The sequence below is a fragment of the Perissodus microlepis genome, chromosome 1 (assembly GCF_051167445.1).
Source record: "Perissodus microlepis isolate ML-2025 ecotype Zambia chromosome 1, ASM5116744v1, whole genome shotgun sequence".
Taxonomy (NCBI): Eukaryota; Metazoa; Chordata; class Actinopteri; order Cichliformes; family Cichlidae; genus Perissodus; species Perissodus microlepis.
The window spans coordinates 26,166,032-26,182,697 of NC_140461.1; the positions used below are offsets into that span (position 1 = coordinate 26,166,032).

The window sequence follows — 16,666 nt, forward strand, 5'->3', positions numbered from 1 at the left end:
CATTAATATTTATTGAAAAAAAACCCTTCCTCCAGATATAAGAATGAATCTTTTCTTATGGACTCAAATAAGTTTTGCTGGAAAACTGAATATGGAACAAGCAAAGCTTAATACTAAACAATATATACATTAGCTGTATAATACCAGTAGGCCAGCTCTAATAGTAATTTGGTATGGCTTCGTGGGCCAAATGTAATTAGGCTGCGGGCCAAATTTGGCCCGCGGGCCAGAGTTTGACACCTATGCTATAGACACACTACTTGCTAAATAACATGTAAATAAAGTCCTAGAAATTTAATGACCATAATTCAAGCAACTTCTTAGGTGTCTATTTAGTATGTTTAACCACAAGCAGTTCATATTATTTGTCAGATTATAGCTATAATATTTACCCAAAATACACTCCAACGCCACAAACACAGTGAAAATGTCCCTTCATTTTTCAGTAATGATAAATGATGCTAAACACACTCCCAATGCAGTAAACGTATTCCTGAATAGAAAAACATACAATTAAGCACTATCAGTCATGGATTGGCCTCCCCAGACCCTGGGCCTCAATATTATTGAAGCATTGTGAGATCATCAGCAGAGAAATAAAACAAATGAAGCCAACATCCAGCAAAGAATTTTGAATTTCCTTCAAGAATCCTGGTGAACTATTCCTGAAGACTACTAAAAGAAATGACAGGAAAACTGTCTAAGAGTTCAGACTGTGTAGAAGAATAAAGGCGGTTAGACCAAATATTGACTTTAAGCTCATTAGAAATGTACAAACTCTTGTTTTCCCTAATAAATTCTGTTATTTCTATGTTTTCACATTTAAATAAATCAGTGTATATATTTCCTATTTTCCCACTAAAACATAAAGAAATGAGTTGTGGCTCAAGACTTTTGCACAGTACTGTACATGGGGTGATGAGTTCTTACATACTTACTTACTTCGATTGTTTTCTCTCTATCCAGGCCGATTGGTACCATTCAAACAAGCTGACATCATGCTAAAACCGCTTCTATTTGAAGTTCCCGGCATCACCACGGAAACACCTTTCGTTGGCCGGGATTGGCTCTTCACACGTCTGGAGGAGGTCCTTAGAAAAACACGCAGCTGTGAGGGACGCGGTGCTGTCATTGTGGGTAACGCAGGATCTGGCAAGACCGCCGTCATCTGGAGGCTAGTGACGCTCAGCTGTCACGGCATGCGTACATCACTGGGAGGTCCCAGCATCCCTCACAGCCCCGGCTCCTCCCCTAAGTGTAAGAGTTTTCCTTTTTTAAAAAAAAAATTCAGAGCACTGTAATTTGTTTTTGTATGCATCTGCAAGGACTGGCATAATTCATAGAGTATCCAGTACAGTCTAGTAAAAGTGCATTTTTTTTATTATATATATATGTATGAAATTTAAGGAAACATCACTTTTTGAGGAGTTGGTAACTAGGTCAAACACTCTTCTTTCAAGTTCTCCCCTGAGGTTTCTCTGCTGATTGCAGTTGTGTAAGGGGAGTGAGGTTGTTGTTTTCCTCCTTTCATGAGTGGCACGGCTCTTTTATCTGAGGAGAGGAAAAAAGAAAAAGATTTTGCACATAAATCCGCGTTACACACTGTGACATGCACATTGTTTTTGAATAAACTATGTCACTCTGTGCGATATAAAAATGTCCATATATGCACCTTTTGACTGATTTCAGGCTTTTTCTGTTGTACAATAAGAAGCATTGTTAAAATTACGGGCTGAGAAAACAGAGCAGTGTAAAAAAAAAAAAAAAAAAGCAGTGTAGCATTCATTTTTCAGCACCGTTGCATTATTTATCCACATCTGCATTGTATGTTGTCATTTTAATTTAACTTTAAGACAGCGTTAGTTAGCATGAGCTCAGAGAAATGCAGGCTTTGCTCAGTGCCAAAGTTTCCAGTCTATCTTATGCGCTAATGAATTGCAGCAGTTTAACTGTGTTTCTTTATAGGCTCGTGACATTTCTTTGCTTACACCTGAGAGTTTGTTGTTGTTGTTGTTGTTGTTGCTCTGCATGGTGTGCAGGTGGGGATAGGCAGGGAAAAGCAGCCTCCAAGCAGCCGGCTGATTCCCATCCCAACCAGGGCACCGTTTCAGGCACAAGCGATAGTACACCACCGAGGAAGGAGGCTGTCAGATCCCTGGCTGCCAGGGTAACTCAAAACACACACGAATGCACTTCTAGTACTTCTGTATGTGTGAAGATCCTCAGTTACAAATGTTCCCTCATAGTGCATATTCTAACCTGAAAACAATAGCTCCACACTCCAGGAGTGTGCATTTTTGCTCTCTGGGGGAGTCGGATGACAAGATTGATGTCACTGTCAAACCATAAAGTCGCTGAAGCATAAAAGAGTGGGAAAAAGGGGGAAATGCATAGTCCCAAAAACTGCCACCATCTCTCTCTGGTACCTTTGATCCACATGAAAATGTACACGTCACAGTTCATTTCTTTACCAGGTTCATGTGCTATACCGTACAGCCCTATGGCAGACCGCCAACCAGTCCTGGGTGTTGTAGTGCGACTGTGACAGCTTGAACAAGCTCCCGCCTCCCCACAGCGCTGAATAAGACTGGTTATTCATCGCATTAATTTTGTGATTTTTATGTGTTAAAAAAAACACATAAATATATATATATATATATATATATATATATATATATATATATATATATATATATATATATATATATATATATATATATATATATATATATATATATATATATATATATATATATATGTGTATAAATTAATTCAGCAAAATGAGCTCAAATGTGTCATATTCAGCAAACAGGTTTGAGACTTGTATCAGTCTTTTCGTCTACCTGCAAGAATACAGGTTCACATTGACACTTGAACCACCAAAACTACTGGCTTATTAACTTAAACCTAATTTTAATGTTGGAGTGACCTATAGTTTACCCAGTTTAAATGTGCAGCGTTTTACTCTAGTTCCCCTAATCTCACTGTCTCTATCCAGTAAAGGCAAAAAGCCAAAAACCGTACATTTAAATAGTCATAAAATGAATTTCAACCCAAATGTTATCCACCAAACAAAACATTCTGATGTTCACTCCTGACAATGATAGGAGATTGCATACACATATAGCTGAAGAACACACTCATTTATAGCTATTTATCCTGTTGCTGAGCAGACTGCTGTGACTCACCTGCAGGAGAAAATTACATTTACATCTCAGGAATGCCTTTAGATATATATTATTTTGTCATGGTGCTTTTGGTAGCCCAGTTCTTTCTTGTTGTTGTTGTTTTGTTGTCACTAGATTTGTAAGTATGGTAATATAATGCAACATCTCAAACAGTCCTACGGAGAGCTATGACTGTGAAACAGCCCTTCATAAAAAAGATCGAAGCGATAAACACAGAAGCAGCATTGTTCCTCCTTTTTTTTAAAGAGCTGCACATTTGTGACACAAAATTTTAATGCCAGACTGTTCCTCTCTGTTTTTTTGAACACGCGCAGAACATGCTGCTGACTGCATCACATAGATGACATGGAAGCTTCTAAATTTACTAACTTGGCCTCAATAAGAGTTTCCATGGGAACTAGTCAGACTACTTGTGATGGTGAAGATGTTTGCTCAAAAGTAAAATCATTGGTAGCATTATATGTGAACCACTCATAGCCTAGACTGGCACCTTAACAAGATTGCACATGTTTATGCTTCAGCAAAACAGTTACCATATAGCTGCTGGGTTTTTTAAGTCACCTTTATTATTAGTGATGAAATGAATACTTCTTTTTTTTTTTTTTACAGTATTTAGTGTGTTTTAGAGAAACTATTTCATAACTCAGCCACCTTTAGGATTTCTGAATACATTTATGTGTGTTTATATTTAATTATATTGTGTGCTTATAGTCTTTGATGCATTTTTTGTCTCCCTGTTGCAGATATGAGCAGATAATACAGTCTGAATACACTGAACAGCATCTGAATCTGTGCTGTAGTGTTGTTTCCTTTCCCACAAATTGCGCGTCAGTCAGTTTTGACAAAGTTTAAAGAAAACTGCACCGCTTTTCTTTGACCGAGTCGGAATTCAGTCAAAGTGAAAATCATAGATGGACATACATGCCCACACTCAGCAGACTCTTTACACGCCTGAAGGGTAGATGTACATACATTTGTTCTGAAATCACAAAGAAAAGACACTTGTTTTAATTTCAGATCATGGCTCGTATTCATCACATTTAGTTTTATTTCTTTAGTTTCAAAATATTTAAGATTATTGTTTTCTGCATAGGAATTAACTTTTTATGATTGCAATTAACCAAAATGCAAGAAATGAATAAATAAATGCATAAGTAATAATCTTACTATACAGTAAGTATCTTACTATATTGCTCTGGATGAAACTTGCTATATAAACTGCCTAGAGTACCAGGATTATCAACATCTATATAGCTTTGACGATTTTTTTTTATAACATTCACAATTTTTATAAATTATTTAAATTATGTGTAGCAGATGACATTGTGTGTACGTTGGTCTTTGTAAACACATTTTACGAAAGTATTTTTAGTGCAGTGGCACTGGGGATGTTGTCATGCACATAAGTGTCCATCAAGCAGTGACACTAATAGTGCCTGTAATTGATTACTTGGTCTCATACAGTGAAAATGTTGCTTGCAAAGAAGAAGAGCAATAAATGTGTTTTTATTATTTATTTGTTTGTTTATGAACAGCTGTTTTTGCCATTTCACTACATACAATGATTTAATGAAGAGCAACAGAATGACATGATAAATTAACATACATGTCTTTGTTTTCATACATAAGCAAAGCGAACAAGTGTGAACTATACGATGATAATAATAATGTAGGTTACAGTTATATATAAATATATTTTTAAGTACAGATACAAAATGAATCCCTGCTGGCGTGTTCGTCTTTTCTTCAAAGTTTTCTGTGTATTGGATGTTTCTGGGCTGAGGAGCCTATGAGCCACAGGTGTATAGCCCCCAGCCAATAACAGCATGCAGGGTGTGAGGACATGGTGACCGGGTTAAATTGCTGTTTCTATGTCTTCTCTCTCTTGTTCTATTTATCTGTATGGGGGAAATATGCTCTTGCTCTATTTTTGCAAAAAATAACCACTTCTGCTCTCTGTTTCTCATTCAGCCAATTTTGAATACAGTGTATAACCAGTAACCCACAACTAATGCATATTACACAGATAGTGTACAGAAACTGACAAGATGCCTCAGAAGTGACAAAAATGGCCAGGAGAGCTTTTTGGAAAGTTTTTAATAGTGCAAAAATCTTGAGATCTGAAGTTTTTCTTTGGAGTAATGGCTGAGGTAAAAAGGCTGAGGTTTGCCAAATTACACAAGAACGGGACTGAGTATAGTCATTTTCAGTAATGACATTTTTGGTTCAGTAGAAGCATATCTGGATAAAAACAAACAAACAAACAAAAACAAAAAAAAACAGTGGGACACAGTCAGTCATGGATTGGCCTTCCCAGAGCTCAGACCATAACACTCTAAAAGCAGTGTGAGATCATCTTGACAGAGAAGAGAACAAAAGGCAAAATAATCCAAAAGAGGTCTTTGATTTCCTTCAGGAATACTCCAGAACTATTCCTGAAGACTGCTTAAAGAAATGGCAAGAGAGAGCCTAAGATTTCAGGCAGTGTTTAAGAATAAAGGTGGTCATGCCAAATATTGACTTTCATGCTATCAGGGAATACTCCAGTTTCCCTGATAGCTGTATTTCCATGTCTGCACATTTCAATAAATCAGTGCACCTATTTTGCATTTAGCAAGATATAAGAAAGAAATTGAGGGGTGGCTGAAGACTTTTTTTTTTTTTTTTACAGTACTTATTTTTTCATTAAAACAAGAACCAGCTTCAATCTCATGTTTTGGCTCTGTGCACTTCTACTTCAACTGCAGATACTGTTTGTGAGATAAACAGATACAGATTGCAGCATTTGTCACTTTTCACCTGCTTCTCCCTCCTTCCAGGTGGTCGCCTACCATTTCTGTCAGGCCGACAACACATACACGTGCCTGGTGCCGGAGTTTGTGCACAGTGTCGCCGCCCTGCTGGCCAGAGCGCCACAGCTCGCTCCATACAGGGAGCTGCTAATACAAGAGCCTCACCTACAAAACACACTGAGCTTACGTTCCTGCGTTCAAGACCCCATTGCTGCCTTCCGAAAGGGTGTCCTAGAGCCCATAGCCAGCCTGCGCAAGGGTAATTACACACATACGCACACACTCTAAGATAAATGGGATTTAAACATTAAAAGACATTTTAAAGATTAAAATAGCTTCCGTTTCAGGGTGGGCTGTTAATGACTCCATGATGGGCTCATTGATGATTTTTCCTAGTTAAGGTCAACGATTTGAAACACTGTAGAGTGTGTAACAGATTCTTGGTCATTTGCATAGGAAAGTGGGAGGATGTTATTTTGTCTTTGTAATTTGTGATTCCAAGGTCACAAAATACTTAGAAGAGGCTTTGAATGTTAGAGTTAGGGTTTCTCGTGATACAATCAATCAGACAGATGGATGTGTTATTATGGCCGGGCCCTCCATGCAGTCTGAGTAGAGAAGTGTTTTTCTTGTTTTCTTTTTTATCTGCTCCATCTCTATAAACCAGGTTGGAAAAAATGGAGAGCACTTGTGTGAATGTGAGTGTACTAGACCTAAAAGCCTTGCAGATCTTTTTTTTTTTTTTTTTTTTTGACAGCTTAGGTGATGCAAAATATGATGGATATGTCCTGTTTCAAGCTAATAAACAACAATGGCCTCTGACCTCCTTTCAGTACAAAATAATCAGTATAGGCAGGTGGTAATTTTCTCAGCTGCAAAACCAGGATGCACCAGTCTTCTTCATACGCGGCATAAATCTTTCTTAGAGTTTGTATGTTGTGGCCTTTGCAAAGTTAATGATATAGACACTGTTTTATTATTTACTCTGTCTTTTTTATGTGTGTAATCAGAACGGAGGCTACCTGAAGAAGACTACATCATTTTGGTTGACAGTCTAAATGAGGCTGAATTTCATAAGCCAGACTACGGGGACACCATAGCCACGTTCATCACCAAAATAATCCCCAAATTCCCCCACTGGCTTAAGTTGGTGGTCACAGTCAGGACAGGCCTTGTGGTGAGTGAGAATATTTATGTCTGAAACACAGCACATGTCACACATTTTCCAACTTATCTCAGGTGGGGTAGCTGTAGCTCAGGAGGTAGAGCAGGTCATCAGGCTGGGGTCTACCACACCAGGCAAAACTCCAGGTGTGCAAAGATGCCCCTGAGACAATCCAGCACATAACAACAGGGTACAAGATGCTAGCAGGCAGGGTATACATGGAATGCCATAACCAAGTGGCCGGCATAGTATACAGGAACATCTGTAGTGAGTATGGCCTGGAAAGTAAAAATGGGGTGCGCGTCCTAGAGTGGTCGAGAATGACCGAGCTAAGATCCTGTGGGACTTCCAGATAAAGACGGACAAACTGGTGATGGTTAACCAACCAGATATAGTAGCGATGGACAAGCAGAGGAAGACGGTTGTAGTGACTGATGCAGCTATACCGAGTGAAAGCAACATCAGGAAGAAGCAAGATGAGTAGCTTGAGAAGTACCGAGGGCTGAGAGAGGAGCTCGAGAAGTTTGGAGGGTGAAGGCAACAGTGGTCCCAGCGCTCGGGACAGTGACCCCTAAACTGTGCAAGAGGCTCTAGAGATCCCAGGAACGACAGCCGAGATCTCTGTCCAAAAGAACGCAGTCCTAGGAACAACAAAGGTACTACGCAGAACCCTGAAGCTCCCACGCCTGTGGTAGAGGACACAAGCTTGAAGGATAAATAGTGGGGGAAAAGTGGGAAATTCTTTTTTTAAACAAGAATATTCTCAGAGGTCTTAAATGTTTAGTGACTCACGACTTACTTCAAAACAATACTCTGGCAGTATTAAATGACCACAAGCCAAGAAAGTTTGGCAGGGCCTGGCTATCAGACATCTGTGTTTCTCTCCTTGGCCCCACCCGCTCAGCGATTAGGATGATATCATGCATATAAAAATAGTTTTTTAAGAGTATCACAGTTGGCTGAGATGAATAGGCAATATATCTATATGTATACATATATATTATATATATGTCAATTTTCTTATTCTATTTTTTTATTGCCTCGAGTTTGTGGAATAATATGTGTGTGTCTTTGGATAAAAGGGTCAAGAGATACTGCAATTTACACAATTAATCCTGTTTCTAATAAGACTCTGAGATCATAAATAAAGTGACAAGTACCATAATTTTCCCATAGTTTACTATACAAGTGGACCATTAGAAATAATGCAGCGTGAGGAACATCTGCTTTGGCTTCACTTTTCAAACCTGGAGGCTACATTCATTTTTTAAAAATATCCAATCTATGGTGATACCACTGGAACCAGTTTAATTAATATTTAAATGGGTGTACCTCACTATTCATCAAGCTTTAGCTGAAAAAAGGCTTCATCCTTCTTGATCACTCCGTGAGGACTTCTTATAACATGGATGAAAGTATATTTATAGACATTTACCAGATACTGTATAATTGCTAAATCGTACTGTGAAGTATCACAGCTGCTGTTTCTGAAAAACAGATGTTGCTTTTGAATAATTTAAAACTTATTTTCTAACACTTCAAATACAGTTCCATGTGTCTCGTTTGTAGCAGGATGTTTTGTGTGTTTTACTTGTTACTGATCAGGTGAGAACTCTTTAACTTTAACTAGGCAGAAATCTCCTAACCTATGCAAATTGAACTATTTGTATATCTGGCAGTGTGAGTTATTTTCTGAGTGAACTAACTTTTTAGATTTCACCTTGGCTCACACTACGCAAATGACAGAGGTATTACCAAATCCTGCTTCTTTTGTGTTTGCTCCCTGTACACACGGTGTAGTTTGATGTTGTGCTTTCACTGCGTTTAGTATAGACAGTGTGACGTTTGGCACGGTCGGTCTCTCCCGTCTGATGTATTTTCTCAATCCGGTTGGTAATCCCACCAAACAGCGGACGCATCTGTCCAATGCCAAAGCCAAGCCTCCAAATGCTGCGAGGATTATGCCTTGAATGGATGGTAATACTACTGGGAGTCTGCTGGGAGTCTGGAGCTTGACAGCCAGCCAGTCGGTTGCATAATTGGATTAGTGTTTGGGAATACACAAAACACATTCGGGGTTATTTTCTTCATGATTCACTAAAAGTCAGTGAGCATTAAATATCAAAAGTTAAGGATGAGCAGTACCGCTGTTAATTCCGCTCCTGCGGTGTCCACGATTCCTACGTGGATCATGATTCTCCTCTCTTTTTTACCACTTCAGCCATTTCACAGGAAGAGCTCGCTCTTGTATGACGACCTGAATATTTCGCAGTGAAGTGTTGTGAAGGGGTTAAGCGAAGCACTGTCCGCGATCACATGTCCGCTGCTTGTCGTTGAACCAAAATGTCAGTGATGGTTAATGAGGAACTGAGCTGCAATAACATGGATTTTTTTTCTTTTCTTTCTTTTTTTTTTTGATCAGTCATAGCTGGTTTTGGCCGGTGTTGAGCAGCTGAGGATGGTAAGCAAGGAGATGAAATGCGAATCTGAGAGATGCCTGTGAGCAATGTTGGAGCTTGAGTCATTGTCACAGTATTTACTGTACTGTATCCCATGGCTCTGCGTGAGTCAGAGGCAACAGCATCTGAGGAATGGGTCCTGATTTTGGTGCTTTAAATGTGTCCTTTGCTAATACACCTCAGACTGCAGCTCTTTAACTGTTGAATTGTGCCTTTGTGTGGTATCATTTTCTACAGCATATCAGCAGTAATTTAACTGTTTCTTCTCCTGCAGGATATCACCACCCTCCTTCCGTTCTCTGGTATTTCGCTGGACATCCTGCCAGACAGCAGCGATCTGGGAGCCGACCTGAGTGACTACATCCATCATCGGGTCAGCAGCAGCACCCAGATTGCCGCTAATGTCACCACGCCAACAGGTTCCGCCCCTGATCCTCTGCTCCTGAGCAAATTCAGCAGCCATCTGTCAACACGGAGCCACGGCTCCATCCTCTATCTTCAGCTGACCCTGGATCTGTTCCACAAAGGCCATCTGGCACTGAAGGGAGGAAACTACCTGGTCGTGCCTGTCTCCCTGTCAGAGGTCAGACATGTAGAGCATTGATTTGTAAAAATGCTGGTGCTGTAAGACGTCTGTAAGACGTTTGAAACGTCTTACTGAAAGGTACCTGGAAGCTCTACTAATGTGAGAGTGCAGAACAGCAAAGCACTGGACAAGCATAAATAGCCAAAGCGTGCGCCGAAGTAGTTCACATTAGCCTAAAGTAATGGATAAATCTCCCTGTAAATCAAATAGGAAATAAACATTAGCTGTTCTAAAAGTTCTGCTTTACAGCTTATCAGTGCATACACAGGGGTAGGGTTTGTGGTGAATACTCTCTTCCACATTATCTTTAGACTAATAGAAACTCTAATTTGATGGTGGCCGTCTTGCCAGTCTGTCGTGAAATCACTCGCTTCTCTCAGGGTGCAAAAAGTATTTCTTGTTGCTGGAAACCTAGCCAGCTAGCTGTCTGGTGAGCAGGGAGAAATATCTCAGCAAGTCCTGTAGAGTGGAAGTGAAAGTGTCTTAGAGCTGCATACTTCTTAATGGTCTGTAGGGGCCGACCCTTTTGTCAAAAAGACTTCCATTTGTATAAAAATCTGTCGACAAACAATCCTTGGTTCCTTTGCTCTGGGACTTGGGATGGGTATCATTTAGATTTTAGAGGTACTATTTTGGTACTTCAAATTAATAACAAAATTAAAAGGATATCAGATCAGAGATAATTTTCTCATGTATCATCTGTCCAGGATGCTCGAAAAACGGAAAAATTACATTTGATGTATTCCACCCATCCAAAACAAATGAAGTCTATATTAGCGTATCCAGTATGCAAAAATTAAAAACCTCCACCTTGAACAGATGTTCAGCATTTTTTCTGACAACATTTACTGTGCTGTAATATTACTTTGACTGCAGCCTCCAAATCACTGAAGCTGAAATTGGGAATTAAGAGCAACAAATCAGATGATGCTTTGACCATCTCAGACTTAATTCACGCACCCATAGCAGTCAGTTATTTGAAACCCAGTGACCTGCGTTCATATTTTAGATGAGATACCCAGTCATTTAGATATTTATCTGTGTGCGTCAGACTGCTAGCATAACATACCTGAAGCAATGACAGACAAAATTTCTGCAGTACCAACAATAACATGAGAGCTCAGTGATTTTTCAGTCTTTAATAATTTAGCCCCAGGGCCAGTTTGGTACCTATGCCTATTAGTGACCATAGCAAACACTTTTCCAGGGGCACTGATGGAACAACAGGCAAGGCAGACAACTGCTTGGGAGTCCCAAGTCAGTTGGGAGGGGGCCCCTAAGGACCTGACAAACTTTAAACTACAGCAGCGGCAATGTGCAGAATTTTCCCTGACAGTGGTGGAGGCCTGACCACTTAGGGCACACCTGGATCTGCTGACTCCTGTTGATCCTGCTTAGGTCTAACTTTAGTAGAGTAGGTTTTGGATCTGGAGGGCATAGAACAGCCAAGACACATAATTATCATTGGTACAATAAGACCTCTTACATTTTATTATTATTATTTTTTTAAACTGTTGGTGTCATAAATAAGATAACAGTGATGTTCACTGGATGGCAGTGTCTCCTGTGAATGTCTGCCTACAGCCCCAACAGACTCTAAAGTAGCCGCTGCACTTTCTTGATAATAGAGGGCTCAGTCGCTAGCATCAAGTCATCGTGAAGTTCATCATGTGGTCACCTCTTTCCCTAACGACTTGTAAATGGCAAGTCATTAGCTAATGAACTAATGACTCAGCTCATTGGCTAATAACACGCATTGTATAGTCTGATTTCAACTGTAAAGGTGGTGATGGAGAAGAGCTCATCTCAAGCCTTCACAGCTACACTTCACTAACCAATGTTTGATGTCATTGCATCTACAGCCATCTTTCGTATACAGTCTATGGTCAGTCCGCTTTGCTAAATCCGTGTCAGGATTATTTGGGATCTTTAGAAAATGTTCTCCCCTTTAAAGGGCTCTAAAAAGCCTGACACTGTAGAATCAGCCAGCATCCGTCACTCCAGCTGGTGTAGTTTGTTAAATTATGCATGACAGAAAAGGTTGTGAACCACAGATGTGGAATAATGTGCGTGTCACTGAGTTATCAGTTCAATAAAGAGGTAATTTGCAATTTTTTAATCTTCCAGAGTTAAAAAGACATATTTTACCTGAAGTGCATTGTTGGAAATGTTCTCCTCCTCCACATTTGGGCGAGTTCACAGTCTAGCACTTAACAGTTATCAGTCATCCTGGTGAGCTGTCTGTCGTGAAATGGCATCTCGCTCCAAGTAATAATCACTCTTCATAAAATCTACACACAATTAAGGTACACGGGCAACAACATTCAGGGATGTTTTTCAGGAGGAAGAGGAAACGGTACCCGCACGCTGCCCAAATCAATAAACGTGACAGAAGGCTGAAACTTCATAAAAAGTGCCAAAAATAGCTCTTGGTAAAAATGACATTTTATTGTTACATAATCATTGGTGTAAAGTCAGGCAATGGATGACTTAGAAATGCAATTACACAAAGATTGGATGATGCCACAAAAAGGAAGCATAAATGTGAGGTAAGGATGTGTAGGCCAAGGTAGTGGACGGCAACAGTTATACACAGAAACAACTGGAGTGCCCGATGAATCTAATAACAATAATAAGAAGAAGAAGAAGCTCTTGAAATACACTGTACTTTTAGCTTATTTTACCTTTGACTCACACTTGCATGTGTTTTTACCATCATGATGTTGCGTGCAATCCTCCGACCGGCTTATTAATAGGTGCAAGATGGCATCGAATCCAGTACTGCGAAATTATAGAAGCTGTCATGCAGACTAGCTTTGCAGAAGATGTTTACGTTGGTCCTGATAATGTGATTAATATTTACCATAAACCCACCACACAAACATCAAAAGCACATCAAAGCGCTACCTGCCAGCTACATTTTGCCAAACAGTGTTGTTGTATATTTTTAAATTGTTTATTGTTTCATTATTTTAATGTAAAGTAAAGAAAATCCACTGCAAATTATTAACAGCATGTGTCTGTTAGGTGTACCTGCTGATGTGTCGTGTGAGCTTTCCGGATAAAGAGCTCTTTGAGCGGGTGCTTCCGGTGCTAAATGTGGCACTGGCGTCTCTGCACCCACTGGCTGATGAGCAAATGTTCAGAGCACTGAACGCAGGCAGTGTCAAGGGGGAGCTGGAGTGGAAGGACTTCCAGCAGAGATTAGACAGCCTGGCTGGGTTCATGGTAAGATTGTTGATATGGTGGCGTGACGGCGTCCGTAATGAGTCAAACATTTGTCTGGTTTGAATAATGTGTGAATAAAATCCAGTGACATCTAAGAAGATCTGGTTGGACGCTAAGGGAATTGTTTAAGAAATGTAACTATCACTTGTATTCGTAGGTGAGACGCAGAGACGGCACACGGATGCTGTGTCATCCCTCCTTCAGAGAGTGGTTGGTTTGGCGAGCTGATGGAGAAAGCAGCGACTTTCTCTGTGACCCCAGGTGAGACTAAAATGGTCGCGCAGCAGAGGATTCTTAAGATTCATGTATAACAAATCAGTTTAAAATTTAAAAAATTCAGCTCATTAAACAAATGTTATTATTAGACAACCTGAGTAAATACAAAATGCAGTTTTTAAATTAGGATTTTATTAAGTGGAAAAAAAAACTATCCAAACCTACCTGACCATATGTGAAAAAGTAATTTTCCCTGTTGTTAAATCATGGATTAACTGTAATTACCCACATTTTGTAGAAAACGAAATTACATTTTATTAGCCACACCCAGGCCTGATTACTGGAAGACCTGTTGAATCAAGAAATCACTTAAATAGAACCTGTATGACAAAGCAAAGCAGGCTAAAAGATCTCAAAAAGCAACGCGTTCATGCCACAATCTCACAAAACAGCTGAGAAACAAAATCCCTGATGTGTTATCAGTTTGGAAACGGGCTACAAAGTCGTTCTAAGACTTTGGGACTCCAGTGAACCACAGTGAGAGCCATTATCCACAAATGGAGAAAAATTGGAACAGTGCTGAATTTAAAATCATTAAAAAATTGCATTTTGTATTTCCTTGGGTTATTTTTGCTTATAATAAAATTTGTTTGATGATCTGAAACATGTAAGTCAGATAAATATGCAAAAAAATAACAAATCAGGAAGCGGCAAATGCTTTCTCACGGCACCGTAGATTTATTTGATTAGAACTTTTGGTAATGTATCCTGTTTCTTATTTGTAAATCGCACAGGAGCGGCCACGCTCTCCTGGCATTCATGTTCTCCAGACAGGAGGGAAAGCTCAACAGGCAGCAGACTATGGAAATGGGGCACCACATCCTCAAGGCTCACATATTCAAGGTAATAGGAAATGTGATACTATGTATATAACTTGTTAAGTAGGTTTATGAGCGTAACTGATGATTCCAAAAGCTTCACATAAACAAGGTCCCATACTTTACCATGTTTAGCTGCATGGAAACACATGAGTAAGAGTGAACCCAGGTTCCTACTGTCACCCACGCACATTAGCACTACTCATAAACATAAACATCAACAGTAGCAACACTCTGCTGTGTTATCCCGAGGAGCGATTCGAATTCTCCATCAGAAAAATGTTTTTAACTCTCGGCATCACTCTGCCTGCGCCTCTGTCACACTTACAGGGTCTGAGTAAGAAGACAGGTGTGTCCTCCAGCGTTCTGCAGGCCATGTGGGTAAACTGCAGCACCGACAGTTTGTCTGCTGCACTGGCCTCCCTGCGAAACCTATATACACCTAATATCAAGGTGACACACTGCAGTGCTCTATATTTAAATGTTCTCTTTATATATATATTTTCATACAAACTGATAACTTGGAACTTCCTTTCATTTTGTAGGTGAGTCGTCTGTTAATGCTCGGTGGCGCTAGCGTGACCTGGTGTACGGAGGTGATAGGACATGCTCCCATCCTGGCTGTGCATGCCCACCTGGGTCATGTAGAGATGGTCGCTCTGCTGCTTGAAATGGGCGCTCCTGCAGATGGTACCACCGACAGCGGCATGACGCCCCTGTGTCTGGCTGCCACCGCGGGACACGCCGACATCGTCAGCCTGCTCTGCAAGAAAGGGAGCAAGGTCAGTGCCACTTCTGTGCCGAGATGAAGACAGACAACTATGGGCTGGGAGGGCGTAACGGGCATAATTACCGTGAATAAATCAGATTTTAATCTGTGACAGAACACTCTGCCTCTCAGTATCTCTACATCACTGATGTCCAGAACCGCTCCAGTTTTACATTCACCACAGCTCCGGGATCTATTCTAGGAGAAGGATGACACACAGTATATTGGGCTGATCTAGGCCAGCGTATTACAGGCACTAGCCAGGGTCAGTGTTTTAAGTCCTTCTGCGTATCCCTCTGCGCCAGGTGAGCCATGCTGATAAGAGCGGCCAGTGCGCGCTGGTCCACGCCGGGCTGAAGGGCCATGTAGAAATCATCAACATCCTGCTGGGCCAGGATTGGGGAGAGGAGATTCCCACTGACCCACAGCAGCACCACAGCGGTGAGACTGTGACTGGAAAAACACAGGCGGCACAGCGGGCAGCTACAGCGGCAGCCGGCGTGGGGCACACACAGGTATGTATCAGATCAAGGTCCCGCTGACAGAAACATTTTTAAAATTGCTGAAATTCGTCTCTATGTGGAACGTGGTGCCTGTCCTTGGCTGATGCAGAGGATTCATTAGATGTGGTTTGTTATTTTCTGTTCAAGGTCTGCGGGTGCTTTGCTCTGTTTTGTGTGCAGCAAGCCAGCAATAGAAGACTGTAAATTGTGTTTTCCTGCAGGTGGTGAAAAGCTTGCTGGACTTGAAAGATGAACAGCTGGCGGTGCAGATGGACGCTCACGACTCACTCTGGGGAGAAACGGGTGCATTTCTGCTACCACTCAGATAAATTTAGCTTTCTCACCTCTTTCTGTCAATCACTGTGGTTCTAGAGTCATGCTCAAGGGCTTCGGGGTTGCATTTCATGCACATTTTAGCTCTGTGCAGAGGACACACAATAAACTTACCTGTACGTCATGGGGGCTGCAGGAGCTCATCGTAACAATATCCATTAGCTGCTTTTAGTAGTATGATTTATTTTTTTCTAGATGCTCTAGTTGATATCAAAAAGCGGATTTGATTGTAAATCATATTTGTTTTTTGGCATAAATGGAGCATCACATTTATCATCAGATTATCTTATGTCCAGTCGCATTCGTAAAATCTAAAAGCAGCTGCTATTCAATTGTAATACTTTTACCTCTGTCATGGATGTGATAGTGCAGCTTGCAGAATTCTGTTAAGTCCATTTCCTGAAAGCATGTCAGACACACGGCCTGTTTCTGTGCCTACAGCACCATTATGCTATAATTCTATTACACAGTCCCCTGCAGGACCGAAGCAGCAAAAAAAGGAAGCACAAAGTACCCTTGTGAACATTCACCTTTGTGTGTGCACTGCTC

The 16,666-nt window shown here is 40.6% G+C and overlaps 1 protein-coding gene across 1 annotated transcript in view; it reads left to right on the plus strand.

The window, feature by feature from the left end:
* The window catches only part of LOC146393918 (protein TANC1-like), a 44,595-nt gene that overhangs the window by 20,238 nt on the left and 7,691 nt on the right, over window positions 1-16,666 (plus strand). Inside the window, exons 9-20 of the mRNA XM_084937010.1 lie at window positions 967-1,257; window positions 2,040-2,167; window positions 6,008-6,239; window positions 6,991-7,157; window positions 9,879-10,187; window positions 13,218-13,418; window positions 13,576-13,679; window positions 14,429-14,537; window positions 14,843-14,965; window positions 15,058-15,294; window positions 15,587-15,796; window positions 16,006-16,087. Of these exons, the coding sequence (XP_084793136.1) occupies window positions 967-1,257; window positions 2,040-2,167; window positions 6,008-6,239; window positions 6,991-7,157; window positions 9,879-10,187; window positions 13,218-13,418; window positions 13,576-13,679; window positions 14,429-14,537; window positions 14,843-14,965; window positions 15,058-15,294; window positions 15,587-15,796; window positions 16,006-16,087 (2,193 nt within the window). The remainder of the gene's footprint in view (window positions 1-966; window positions 1,258-2,039; window positions 2,168-6,007; window positions 6,240-6,990; window positions 7,158-9,878; window positions 10,188-13,217; window positions 13,419-13,575; window positions 13,680-14,428; window positions 14,538-14,842; window positions 14,966-15,057; window positions 15,295-15,586; window positions 15,797-16,005; window positions 16,088-16,666) is intronic.